At 43.7% G+C, this 13,457-nt stretch overlaps 1 protein-coding gene across 1 annotated transcript in view; it reads left to right on the top strand.

The window, feature by feature from the left end:
* LOC102436209 (protein SHQ1 homolog) overlaps positions 1 to 13,457 on the top strand; it is a gene marked incomplete at its 5' end in the record, with an annotated part of 84,320 nt that overhangs the window by 25,245 nt on the left and 45,618 nt on the right. The window contains one exon of the mRNA XM_006103838.2: positions 2,250 to 2,362. Within this exon, the coding sequence (XP_006103900.2) occupies positions 2,250 to 2,362 (113 nt within the window). The remainder of the gene's footprint in view (positions 1 to 2,249; positions 2,363 to 13,457) is intronic.

Here is a 13,457-nt window from a genome sequence, read left to right on the forward strand (position 1 = left end):
GGGGGGCATTCGCAACCTCCCGATCCACCCGGGATTTTTGTATGACAGGGGGCGGCGCCCCAACTCCCCAATCGGGCCCTGCTCTGATCCTGACGAGGGCTTGCACCTAGGGATTGGGCGTGCCTTCTGCCACCAAGGAGCAGGCCTAAGCCAGCAGGTCGTTATCTCCCGAGGGGTCCCAGACTGCGAGAGGGCACAGGCCGGGCTGGGGGACGACCCCCCCCCCCCCCGAATGCACAAATTTTTGTGCACCGGGCCTCTAGTATATATATAAATAAATAAACTTGCTTAATTAGACCTGCTTTCTGATGTAGCTAAACTTTTCCCAGCCCAGTGAAGCACCTCAACTTCTCTTTCAGGTGATTGTCAGCAAAACAGCAGTAAATATCAACATGGAGCAGATTATTTTTGTAGATCACACTGGGAGAACAAAGGGTAAAATACTTAACTGCAGCAGTGTTTGACTATATTCTGCACAGTGAGAAAACCTGAAGTCATTTTCAAGGTCCTCCATTTCTTGTTTCCAGTTGGGTCAAGTTTTTAAACTTTCTAAATCTCCGTTCTGGCTAATGAAAAGAAAACAGGATTTTACCAAGTTTCCTATCTACCTACTCCAGGACTTTTGTGAGGATCAAATGAGATGAGGCACGGGAAAATGATTCACAGACATTTGGTTAAAGTGTGAAATGTTTGCATCTGACTATAAAGCAGATCATGTTCCTGGGCTGAAGAAACAGCAAGGAGGGAGAGGAAGCCGGGCGTTGCTATGTTACATCATTACCTGGCACCCACAGCAACTGTTTCCTGGCTGGGCTGGGCTGTGGGCCACATTTTGCGTCATGGGGTCCCGGCAGCATTAGCTGCTATTTGGTGGGGTGTCGCTCTGGGGTGGTGGCAGGGCCTGTGTCCCACTTGGGGGAAGCCAAGTGTTGCTTTGTGGGAGCCAGGTCTGCAGTGCCAGTGCATGTCACAGTAGCTCCTGCATTGAATGTCTTCCCCCTGTTGGTCAGTGTGCATCATAGCAACCAGTCGGATGGTCGGACACTTAGCATATTAGCCTTTTATATATATAGACTAGAGGCCTGATGCACGGAATTTGTACACTTGGGGGGGTGTTTCTCAGCTCAGCCTGCGCCCTCTCACAGTCTGGGAGCCCTCGGGGGATGTCCGACTGAAGGCTTAGGCACGGGGAGTGGGCCAAAACCATCAGTTGGACATCCTTAGTGCTGCCATGGAGGTGGGAAAGGCTCCCACCACTACTGCTGCACTCGCCACCCTCGATCCCGGCTTCTGGCTGAGCAGTGCTCCCCTGGTGGTCAGTGCGCATCATAGCAACTGTTTTTCCCCCGCTGTTTGGTCGATTTGCTTATTAACCTTTTATTATATAGGACTAGAGGCCCGATGCATGAAATTCATGCAAGAGTAGACCTTTCTTCCCCCGGCTGCCTGCACCAGCTTCCCTCTGGCACCCGAGACCCAGGCTTCCTTCCAGCTGCCAGCAGGCACTCGAGACCTGGGTTTCGCTCCAGCCACCGGCCGTCACCCGGGACCCGGGCTTCGCTCCGGCTGCCAGCAGGCACCCGGGACCTGGGCTTCCTTCACAGCCCCGGCTTTGTCTAGAACAGTGGTTCTCAACCTTCCTAATGTCGCGACCCTTTAATACAGTTCCTCATGTTGTGGTGACCCCCAATTTCATTGTTACAAATTGAACATAATTAAAGCGTAGTGATTAATCACAAAAACAATATGTAATTATATATGTGTTTTTCGATGGTCTTAGGAGACCCCTGTGAAAGGGTCGTTCGACCCCCAAAGGGGTCGCGACCCACAGGTTGAGAACCGCTGGGCTAGAAGGACATCCAGAAGGGAGTCCGGTCTAATTAGCATATTACGCTTTTATTATTATAGATGTTTTTAATAAAACTTTCAGATCTCTAATAGTAAATGGGGAATTATGGAGAATTAAATGTTCTGCTAGCTTACAGGGCTTTGTTGCATTCTGTTTTTTTAAGCTTATATAGCCTTAATATATCTTTAAAAGTTCGTTGTTAAGGATTAAATCAGATAATTTTTGCTTGGCAAGTAGTAGGTGTTTAACAAACATTTGCTGGATTTGAATCAAAATGTCACAGGTAGTATCATAGCTTACTGATCAATTAGATTCTTCCTGTGTTTTGACAATTTGTATAAAATTAGACTTGCCAGTGCTAAAATAAGAGATAGCAATTATTTTTTCTTGGTGTCCTTAGGATGAATTCAGTGACGTCATTGATATTAAGGATCCAGATTTTACTCCTGCAGCTGAACGCAGGCAGAAACGCCTGGCTGCTGAGCTGGCCAAATTTGATCCTGATCATTATCTGTGAGTATTGAGTTTTTTGAGGATTAAATAATTTGCTTGACATTTGTTTATAAATTTTGAGAGTCTTTTTAACTATGTTAGGTATGTGCTTTTTGGATTCTGGAAATTATTGAAGGCTTAAAGCCTTAATTGACATCTGAATTAACTTACCACTGTAAAAACCTTTGTGATGTTTGTAGAATGTTGCTTCTTAGCAGTTCATTCTAGCAGAGAGCTCTTCTAACATGCTTCTTTGAGATTTTTCTCTCCAAGCTTAAAAATAGAACACTGAATCCGAACATAGTTGCACTTTAAGTAGGCTTTTTGTTGTGATTAATGGTGTTGATGAATTTAAATCTACATTTACTGCATTTCTTGGCTGATCCATGGTTTTCTTAACACTTTCATCCACTAGCACCAGTATCTAGTTTCAAATTAATAAATAATTACTTTTTATAATTAATAGATAGGTAAATAATCACTTGAGGAGAGACTGTGATGTGTCCCATTTGTTATGATAGCAACACTTCTTCCAAGGAAGCAAGTGTTATCTGGCCTTTGTGTAGCTGGGTTCTCCTACTCTAAGTTGATTCAGCCCTCAATTATTATTCTTCCTAAGCTCTGGGCCAACAACTTCTGTTATATATTCAGCTATCATCTTATATTATTCTTATCTATATACTAGAGGCCCGGTGCATGAAACTTGACTGAACGGCGGAACGACCAATTGCTATGATGCACACTGACCACCAGGGGACAAACACTCAATGCAGGAGCTGCCCCCAGCCCGCAGGCCCCAGCCCAGCCAAGGCGGGTGCCAGCGGGGGCTCCCCAATTGCCCCACTGGTCACCCCACAGATTGACCCTGATCACTGGCCAGGCCTAGGGATCCTACCTGTTCATGAGTTTCATGCACCGGGCCTCTAGTAGGATATAAAACCTTAAGTGACTATTCGACTGGTAGCTATGACACGCATTGACCACCAGGGGGCAGATGCTCCAACTGGTGGGTTAGCTTGCTGCCGGGGTCCAGCTGATCAGGACTGGGCGAGACAGGCCGGACACGCCCTGAGGCCCTCCTGCAGTCCCTCCCCAGCTGGCCAACCTCCCGCGGTCCCTCCCCAGCCCCGATCATGCACCAGTGGGGTCTCTTGGCCTGGCCTGCGCCCTCTCGCAATCCGGGATCTCTTGCAGGTATCTATATATATAAAAGCCTAAGTGACTGTTTGACTGTTCGACCAGTAACTATGATGCACACTGACCATCAGGGGGCAGATGCTCAGCGCACAGGCATGGGAACATGGAACAGACGGATGAATCTCAGAGGGAAAGCGGGAGGGTAGAGAGAGATTAACCAAAGACTTTATATGCATACTAGAGGCCCGGTGCACGGATTCCTAAACCAGTGGGGTCCCTCGGCGTAGCCTGCGGGGATGGGGCCAAAACCAGCAGTACAATGCCGCCTGCTGCTCCTGCTTATCCCGGCCCTGCTGCGCTTGCTGCCGCCACGAGTTGGTAGCCTTGCTGCCACTCTGCTGCGGTCTCTGGGCTGCAGCAGCCAGCTGTGAGCCCTGTGTCTGGCGCCCATTGGTCAGCTGAGCTTTTCTCCCGCTGTGGGAGTGCACAGATCACCAGGAGGCAGCTCCTGTGTTGAGCATCTGCTCCCTGGTGGTCAGTGCGCATCATAGTGACCGGTCGACCAGTCGTTCAGTTGCTTAGGCTTTTATATACATAGACTAGAGGCCCGGTGCACGAAATTCATGCACGGGGTGGGGGGGCTGGTCCCTCAGCCCGACCTGCACCCTCTCCAATCTGGAAGCCCTCAGGGTATGTCCTACTGGCAGCTTGGGCCCGCTCCTCATGGTTCTCTGCTCTGTGCAGGGCCTGCCTGCTCCACACCATGGCAATGGGCAAGCAGGCCCTGCTGGGTGCTGCCTGCGGGCCGCACTTGGCTCCTAGGCTCAGGTTGCTGGGGTGACGCCGCCAGTGTCCTGCCCTGGCCGCTATGGACGCCGCCATCTTTGTCATGGAGTGATGGTTAATTTGCATATTACTCTTTTATTAGATAGGACTAGAGGCCCAGGGTCCCTTTGCCTGGCCTGCAGGGATAGGGCTGAATCCCGCCTGGTGCATAGATTCGTGCACTGGTGGGGTCCCTCAGCCTGTCCTGTGGGGATCAGGCTGAAACCAGCAGGTCAGCATCCCCCGAGGGGTCCAGGATTGCGAGAGGGTGCAGGCTAGGCCGAGGGACCCCACTGGTGCGCGATCAGGGCCCTGGAGAACGCGGGAGGTTGGCCAGCTGGAGAGGGACCATGGGAGGGCTCCAGGCATGTCCGGCCCGTCTCGCTCAGTCCCGATTGGCCGGATGCCAGCAGCAAGCTCACCTACCGGTCGTATCTTCTGCCCTCTGGTGGTCAGTGCACATCATAGCGAGCGGTTAAGTGGCCTTAGAATATCATTAGCATATTACGCTTTGATTGGTTGAACAGCCAACTGGTCGAACGGACACTTAGCATATAAGCTTCTATTATATAGGACTAGGGGCCCGGTGCACAAAAATTTGTGCACTCGGGGTGGGGGGGGGTCCCTCAGCCCGGCCTGTGCCCTCTCGCAGTCTGGGACCCCTCGGAGGATGTCTACCTGCTGGCTTAGGCCCGCTCCCTGGGGGATAGGGCCTAAGCTGCACTCAGAGATCCCTCTGGGTCAATTTGCATATTACCCTTTTATTATGTAGGATGTTGAATAATAGCGATGAGAATGGACATCCTTGTCTTGTTCCTGACCTTAAAGAAAAAGCTTTCATTGTTTCACCATTGAGTATAATATTAGCTGAGGGTTTGTCATTAATGACCTTCATTATGTTGAGGTACTTTCCTTCTATACATACACTCTTTTATTGAGTGAATCATGAATGGATGTTGTATCTTGTCTATTGCTTTTTCACTATCTGTTGATATGAGCATATGATTTTTATCCTTTATTTTGTTAATGTGTATTACATGGATCAGTTTGTGTATGCTGCAACATCCTGTGCCCCTGTTAGTATTTTGTTTAGGACTTGTGCATCTGTGTTCATCAGAGATATTGGTCTTTAATTTTCTTTCTGTGTGTTACCCTTGCCAGGCTTTATGTCCTAAAATGAATTCGTAAGTATTGCTGCTGCTTCAGCTTTTTGGAAGAGTTTGAGAAGAATAGTTATTAAATCTTCCAATGCCTGGTAGAATTCACTAGTAAAGCCATCTGGTCCTGGACTTTTGCTTCATGGGGGGCGGGGGGCGGTCTTTAATGGTTGTTTTAATTTTCTCACTGTTGACTGGTCTATTTAGATTTCCCAGGTCTTCATGATTTAGTCTAGGAAGGTTATATATTTCTACAAAGTTGTCCATTTCTTTAGGTTATTGAATTTGGAAGCATTTAGCCTTTCATAGTATTGTATAGTCCTTTGTATTTCTGTGGTGTCTGTTGTAACTTTTCCTCTTTTATTTCTGATATTGTTTGAGTCTATTCACTATTCTGATATTAGTGAGTCTAGCCAGAGGTTTGTCAATTTTACTAATCTTTAAGAACCAGCTCTTTGTTGCATTAATTTTTTTCAATTGTCTTTTTGTTTTCTATTTTGTTTAAATCCACTCTGATTTTTAATATTTCCTTCCTTCTACTGATTTTGGGCCTTGTTTTTTCTTTTTATAGTTCTTCAAAGTGAAACGTTACATTGTTTATTTGAGATTTTTATTGTTTCTTAAGGAAGGCTTATAATAATACAAACTTCCCTTTTATTACTGCTTTTGCTGTAACCTCAAAATTTTGCTATGTCTTATTGTTATTCTATATTTCTGTATTTGTCTTTTGATCTTTTATTTCTTCTTTGACCCAGTCCCTGTTTAGTAGCATGTGTTTTTCTTTAATCCTTACCCAAGAATATGCTTATTGATTTTAGAGAGAAGGGGTGGAGAGGAAGAGGGAGAGAAAGAGAGATACATTGATGTGAGAGAGAACATTGATTGATTGCCTTCTGTATGTGCCCCAATCAGGGATTGAAACTGCAACCTAGGTATGTGCCCTGACTGGGAATTGAGCCCACGATCTTTCTGTATGTGGGACAATGCTCCATGCAACTGAGCCACACTGACCAGGGCAGCAGCATGTTGTTTAATCTTCACCAATTTCTACTTTTTTCCCACTTTCTTCTTTCAATTTATTTCTAATTTGAAAGCATTGTGGTTGGAGAATGTGTGTGATATGATTTCAGTCTTCTGAGGCTAGTTTTGTGTCCAACATATGGTCTATCCTTGAAAATGTTCTATGTGCATTAGAGGAGAATATATAATCTGGTTTTCTGGGATGAAAAGCTCTTCGATTATCTCCAGTTCTAGTGTGTTATTTAATGTCAACATTTCCTTATTTATTTTGTTAGAATGATCTATCCATTGCTGTGAATGGGATATTTAAGTTCTCCACTATAATTGTGTTTTTGTCAGTTTTTCCCTTTAGTTTTGTTAGTAGTTGCTTTATATATTTAGGTGTTTAATACGTATATTGAAAAGTGTTGTCTTCTTAATTTATTATTCCTCCCTCTATAAAATGTTCATCTTTGTCTCTTCTTTCCTTTTTATCTTGAAATCTATTTTTTAGATATAAGTGTAGCTAGAGTCACTTTTCTTTGGAGTATTGTTTTCCACCTCAAATCACTTTGAATCTTTGTTTGTCCTTGCAACTGACGTGTGTCTCCTGAAAGCAGCATGTAGATGGGTTTTGTGTTTTGATTCAACCCTCTACTCTGTGCCTTTTAATTGGTGAGTTAAGTTGTTTTGCATTTACGGTGACTATTGATATATAAGCATTTTCTATAGCCATTTTATTTTTTGTTTTCTGTCATCTGTCTTTATTCCATTTTTTCTTGTATTTCTGTCTTTTTATTTTTAGTTTGGTGTTATTCTATGATTTTTATGTTATGTATCTCAGTTCTAGACTTTATTTCATGGTTATAATTAGGTTCATGTAAAAGAAAGTTTCATATATACACTGTCCTTTTCCTTTTGTGCATCTTATCTCCATTTCCCTGTGCAAATTCAGACCTTTACCTCCTTCCCTTTTATGTTTTAGTTGTCACAAATTATCCCTTTCTATGTTGTGAGTTCATTTCTCAATTGCAGGAGCTGTTGTCTTTTTAAATGTTTTTTACCTCTCTTAACCTTTATGTTATATTTGAGTCTATATTATCATGTTCTGAATAAGGGTTGCTATTTCCTACTTTTGTTTCTCTGTTAGTCATCTTACTCATAGTTTTGTATTCTCTTATCTTTTGTTTTAGGTAGAATGCCCTTCAGTGTTTCCTGTAATGCAGGTCTTCTGGTGGTAAATTCCCTCAGCTCCTGTGTGCCTGGAAAAGTCTTCATTTTTCCTTTATATTTAAAAGATATCTTTGCTGGATGTATTATTCTTGGCTGGTGAATTTTTTTTAATAATTTGAATATTTGATTCCAATCTTTTCTAGCTTGTAGGATTTCTAGTGAAAAAAAAACAAAACAAAACCATGATGATAATTTAGTGGGATTTCTAGTGTGGGTTACCATCTTTTATTTCCTGGATGCCTTGAGAATTCTTTCTTTGACATTAATTTTTGACAGTTTTAATATATTGTTCTTTGGAAGGCCTTTTGGATTGAGATAATTAGATATTCTGTTTGCTTCTTAGATTTGAGGTTCCAGTTTGTTCCATAGGTTTTTTAAGTTCTCATTGATTATTTGTTTGAATAGGTGGTTTATTCCCTTCCCCGTTCTTATCCTTCTGTAATACACATTGTTCTTATATTGCTCTTTCTGATGAAGTCAAATAGTTCTCCTAGAGCTCTTCCTTATTCTCTTCCCTTCCCTTCCCTTCCCTTCCTTTCTCTTCCCTTCCCTTCCCTTCCCTTCCCTTCCCTTCCCTTCCCTTCCCTTCCCTTTCCTTCTCTTCTCTTCAAGTCCCTCTCTTTAATATTTCTAATTCTTTCCTCTTTCTTCATCTTTTTTATTGTCCTTCATTTCCAGAGTTTCTATTTATTTTTTTTAAGTTTCACTATCTTTGATCAGGTACTCCTTTTATCAGGTACTCCTTTTATTCATTGATTTTATTTCTTTTAGAGTTTTCTTAGATTGCAACTGATATTTTTTTAGAACTCCAGTCTTGGATTCTATATTTTTAAAACAAAATTATCCTTATTGTTGGAAGTATACAATGGGTCCGAGGCTACCTGTCACCACATGAGCCAAATTAAGTAAGGACAGGGTTGAATCTATAGAATGATTTGGGTTGTATAGACATTTTAATGATGTTAATTCTACCAATTCATGAGCATGCTATATTCTTCCTCTGTCTCTTTTTTCAATGTCCTATAGTTTTTTGAGTATAGGTCTTTTTACCTTTTTGGTTAAGTTTATTCCGAAGTATCTTATTTTTTTTTTGTTGCACTGGTAAATGGTATTTCTTTTAATTTCTCTTTCTGAGAATACATTATTAATGTATAAAAAAGCATTGGTTTCTGGGTGTTAATTTTGGATCCTGCTACATTGCCAAATTCATGTATTAAATCTAGTAGCTTCCTGGTGGAGTCTTTAGGGTTTTCCATATACAATATCATGTCATCTATATATATAAAAATCTAAGCAACCGGAACGATCGGTCACTATGATGTGCGCTGACCATCGGGGAAGACATTCAATGCAGGTGCTGCCCCCAGCCCGCAGGCCCCGATAGCCAATGGGGCCTGCCAACCAACTTCCTGGTTTTTCCCCCTGACCAGCAGGCCCCAATTTCCTGATTGGGGCTGGGCCCTCGGGCTGGCACGGGGAACTGGGAGTGGGTGGCGGCGGAAACGGCCCCTTTCCCAGGGGGGCCGAGGGCCAGCTCCTTCCTCGGGGCCGGTGGCCAACCTCCCAGGTCCCTCCCCCAACTCTCCCCCTGGCCGGCAGGCTCTGATCAGCTGCCAACCACCTGCCGTGGTGGCGGTTGGCCCCTCAACCTGGCTGGCAGGCCCCGATCACCTGATTGGGGCCTGCTGGCCATCCTCCCAGTCCCTCACCCCCAGCCAGCAGGTCCCGATCGCCTGATTAGGGCCGGGCCCTAGACTGGGATGGGGAACCGGGGGTGGATAGTGGCGGATGCGGGTGGCGAGGGAAGGGGGGGAGGCGGGGAACCTGATCGGCCCTGATCGCTGGCCAGGCCTAGGGACCCCACCCGTGCATGAATTTCGTGCACCGGGACTCTAGTCTGTAAATAATGACAGTTTTACTTCTTTCTTTCCAATTTAGATGCCTTTCATTCTTTCTTGTAGTGTGATTTCTGTGGCTAGGATTTCCCATATTATGTTGCATAAGAGTGGTGAAAGCAGACATCCCTGTCTTGTTCCTGTTCTTAGGGGAAATGGTTTTAGTTTTTGCTTGGTAGAACTCCCCTGTAAAGCCATCTGGACCAGGGCTTTTGTTTGCTGGCAGATTTTTGATTGCTGCCTCAATTCCTTTGGTAGTTATCGACCTATTCAGGTTTTCTTTAAGCTTCTTGATTGACTTTTGGGAGCTTGTATTTTTCTAAAAATGTGTCCATTTCATATAGGTTGTCCATTTTGTTGGAATAGAGTTGTTCCTAGTATTTTTGTATAATCCTTTGTATTTCTGTGGGATCGGTTGTTACTTCACCTCTTTCATTTCTGATTTTGTTTATTTGGGTCCTCTCTCTTTCCTTCTTGAGCCTGGCTAGAGTTTCATCAATCTTGTTTATCCTTTCAAAGAACCAGCTCTTGGTTTTGTTGATCTTTTGTACTGTTTTTTTTTTTTTTTTTTTTTTGTCTCTGTGTTGTTTATCTCCACTCTGTTCTTTATTATTTCCTTCATTCTGTTTACTCTGGGCGTTTCTTGTTGCTCCCTTTCTAACTCTTTGAGTTGTAGTGTTAGATAATTTATTACCATTTGTTCTTGTTTTTTGAGATAGGCCTGTAGAGTTATGAACTTCCCTCTCAAGACTGCTTTCACTGTGTCCCATAGATTTTGGATTGTTGTGTTTTCATTGTCATTTGTTGCCAGGATGCTTTTTATTTCTTCTTTGATCTCTTTGGTAACCCAGTCATTATTTGGTAACCCAGTCATAGAATGCTATTTAGCCTCCAGGTGTTTGATTTTTTAAATTGTTTTTATTGTAATTGATTTCCAGTTTTATGCCATTGTGATCTGAGAAGAATCTTGAAATGATTTCTATCTTTTTAAATTTGAAGAGAGTTTGCCTGTGTCCCAATATGTGGTCTATCTTTGAAAATGACTTGTGTTCACTTGAGAAGAATGTATATTCTGTGGCTTTGGGGTGAAATGTTCTGAAGATGTTAATTAATTCCATCTGATCTAGTGAGTAATTTGGGATTGATGTTTCTTTGCTGACTTTTTGTTTAGAAGATTTGTCCAGTGATGTTAGTGGGGTATTAAAGTCCCCTACTATGACTGTATTGTTGTCAATCTCTCCCTTGATATCCTCCAGAAGTTTTTTTTATGTATTTGGGTGCTCCTGTATTGGGTGCATATATGTTTACCAGAGTTATATCTTTTTCTTGAATTGCTCCCTTTAGTATTATGAAGTGACCTTCCTTATCTCTTGTTATGGCCTTCACTTTGAGGTCTAATTTGTCAGATATAAGTATTGCTGCCCCAGCTTTTTTTTTTCCATTTCCATTTGCCTGAAAAACCTTTTCCCATCCCTTCACCATCAGTCTGTGTGAGTCCTTTGTTCTGAGGTGGGTTTCCTGTAGACAGCAGATATATGGGTCATGTTTTCTTATCCACTCATCTACCCTATGTTTTTTGATTGGGGCATTTGATCCATTTACATTTAAAGTTATTATTGATAGGTACTTGTTTGTCACCATTTTTATTCTTTTTGCCTGTGTTCCTTCTTCCCTTCCTATTTCTTCTTTTTATAGCAGACCCTTTAGCATTTCTTGCCTTCCTGGTTTGGTGGTAATAAACTCCCTTAGTCCTTTTTTTGTCTGTGAAGCTCCTGACTTCACCCTCAACTTTGATTGATAGCCTTGCTGGGTACAGTATTATTGGATTTAGCCCCTTGTTTTGCATGACTTTATATATTTCATTCCATTCCATTCTCTTGTGGCCTGATGTGTTTCTGTTGAAAAGTCAGTTGATATTCTAATGGGAGATCCCTTGTAGGTAACTTTCTGTCTGTCTCTGGCAGCCTTTAAGATTCTTACTTTGTTGTTGGTGTTTGCCAATTTAATTATGATGTTTCTTGGTGTTGGTCTTTTGGGTTCATCTTATTTGGGACTCTGTGAGCTTCTTAGACTTATGTGAGTTTTTTCTTCCCTATATCAGGGAAGTTTTCTGTCATTATCTCTTCAAACAGGTTTTCTATTCCGTGTTCAGTTTCCTCTCCTTCTGGCACCCCGATGATGCAGATGTTATTTTATTTTATGTTGTCCCAGAGTTCCCTTAGGCTCTCCTCCTGTTTTTTAAGTTTTTTTTCTAGATGCTGCTCTGCTCGGGTCTTTTCCCCTACCTTGTCTTCTAGCTCACTGATGCAGTACTCCGCTTCTTGTAGTCTACTGTTAATGCTTTCTATTGAGCTCTTTATTGCAGCGATGTCATTTTTTATTTCTTCTTGGTTCTTCATTTTCTCTTGGTTCTTACACATATTGTTGAATTTGTCTTCCATCCTTTTCAGTGACTTTATGACCATTTCTCTGAATTCTTTCTCTGACATATTGCTTGCCTCCATTTCATTTACTTCCTTTTCTGGTGATTCCTCCTTGTCTTTCATATGTAGACTGTTTCTGTGTCTCCCTGTGATCGCTCCTCTCCAGGTGTCTGGTTATGTAGCTTTCTCTCTCCTGCATTGACTTAAAGGCACAAGATACAACACAAGAAGACACAACACACTGGGCACTAAACACAAATGTATTCACAATACTAATAACCCCAAATAAAGGTGACCATCAGGGAAAAGAAAAGTAGGGGATAGAAAAGAATGCAAAAATGATATTGAGAAAAGGAGAAAATGTAAGAGAGAAAAGAAAGAGAAGAAAAAAGGAGGGGAAAAATATGTATACTAGAGGACCAGTGTGCATGAAATCGTGCGTGAGTAGCTTGCTTCCGCTTGCCTCAGCTTCCCGCCCCGCTCTCCGCCGCTTGTAGCTCGCTGCCCCGCCATCCGCTGCTCATATCTCTCCTCTGCTTGTAACTCACTGCCCTGCCCTCTGCTGCTCATAGCCCTCTGCTGCTCGTGGCCTTCCTCCACTCGTAGCCCTCAGCCGCTCGTAGCTCTCCACTGCTAGCAGTTCACGCCCCTCCCCGCCCACCACGAGAGGCGCTGCTCACAGGCTGGGGGGGGCGGGGGGGGGGACGGGGACCGAGAGGTGCTCAATGCACCTCCAGCGTTATAACCACTGGGTTTTTATTATATAGATGGGAAGAAAACTCCAATCAAACAACAACTAATCAAAAAAATGCAAACAACAAACACCCAGAGATAAATGCAAACTATAAACAACAACTAATCCAAAATGTGTAAACTACAAACACCCAAACAGCAAACACCCAGAGGAATCTGAGGAGGCAAAGCTTTCTCTAGGCGATATCTGATCTTTCTGTCCACTGATTGCCTCACCAGCCATGTTTAATTTGCCAATTCCGGGTGGGTGTTATTCGATTCAGCTGTTTCTTCTATCTGCTCTGTGAGAAGGTGCAGGGCTCGTTTGCATATTCGCGCCACTTTGTCTCCCCCTGGACAGACTTTTTAGGCGCCCGCAACCAGCGAGACTGGAGTCTCGGTGTTCCTGGATTCGCAGCTGAGGCAGCTGGTCCCAGGGTGTTGTGGTTGTAGGATCCTGGGAGGTATCCAAGGTCTCCCTGGTTGAAGCTAAGGCTGGGTTTCCAATCACAGCCGCTCTCCCCTTCACGATGGCGTGGTCTCTGTGGCAGAGTCGGCTGCTCCGGGAGAGGTTTCAGCAACAGTAGAGGCTGCCCGGCCAGGGGAGCCTGGTCCGCTAGTCCCCATCAGTCTCTTGGAATATAGCTGTCCCTCACTCACAAATACAGACACTCACCGCACGTCCACGCACTCTCCTTTCGCACTCTCACACTAT

Source organism: Myotis lucifugus, unplaced genomic scaffold (genome assembly GCF_000147115.1).
Source record: "Myotis lucifugus unplaced genomic scaffold, Myoluc2.0 scaffold_512, whole genome shotgun sequence".
Classification (NCBI taxonomy): Eukaryota; Metazoa; Chordata; class Mammalia; order Chiroptera; family Vespertilionidae; genus Myotis; species Myotis lucifugus.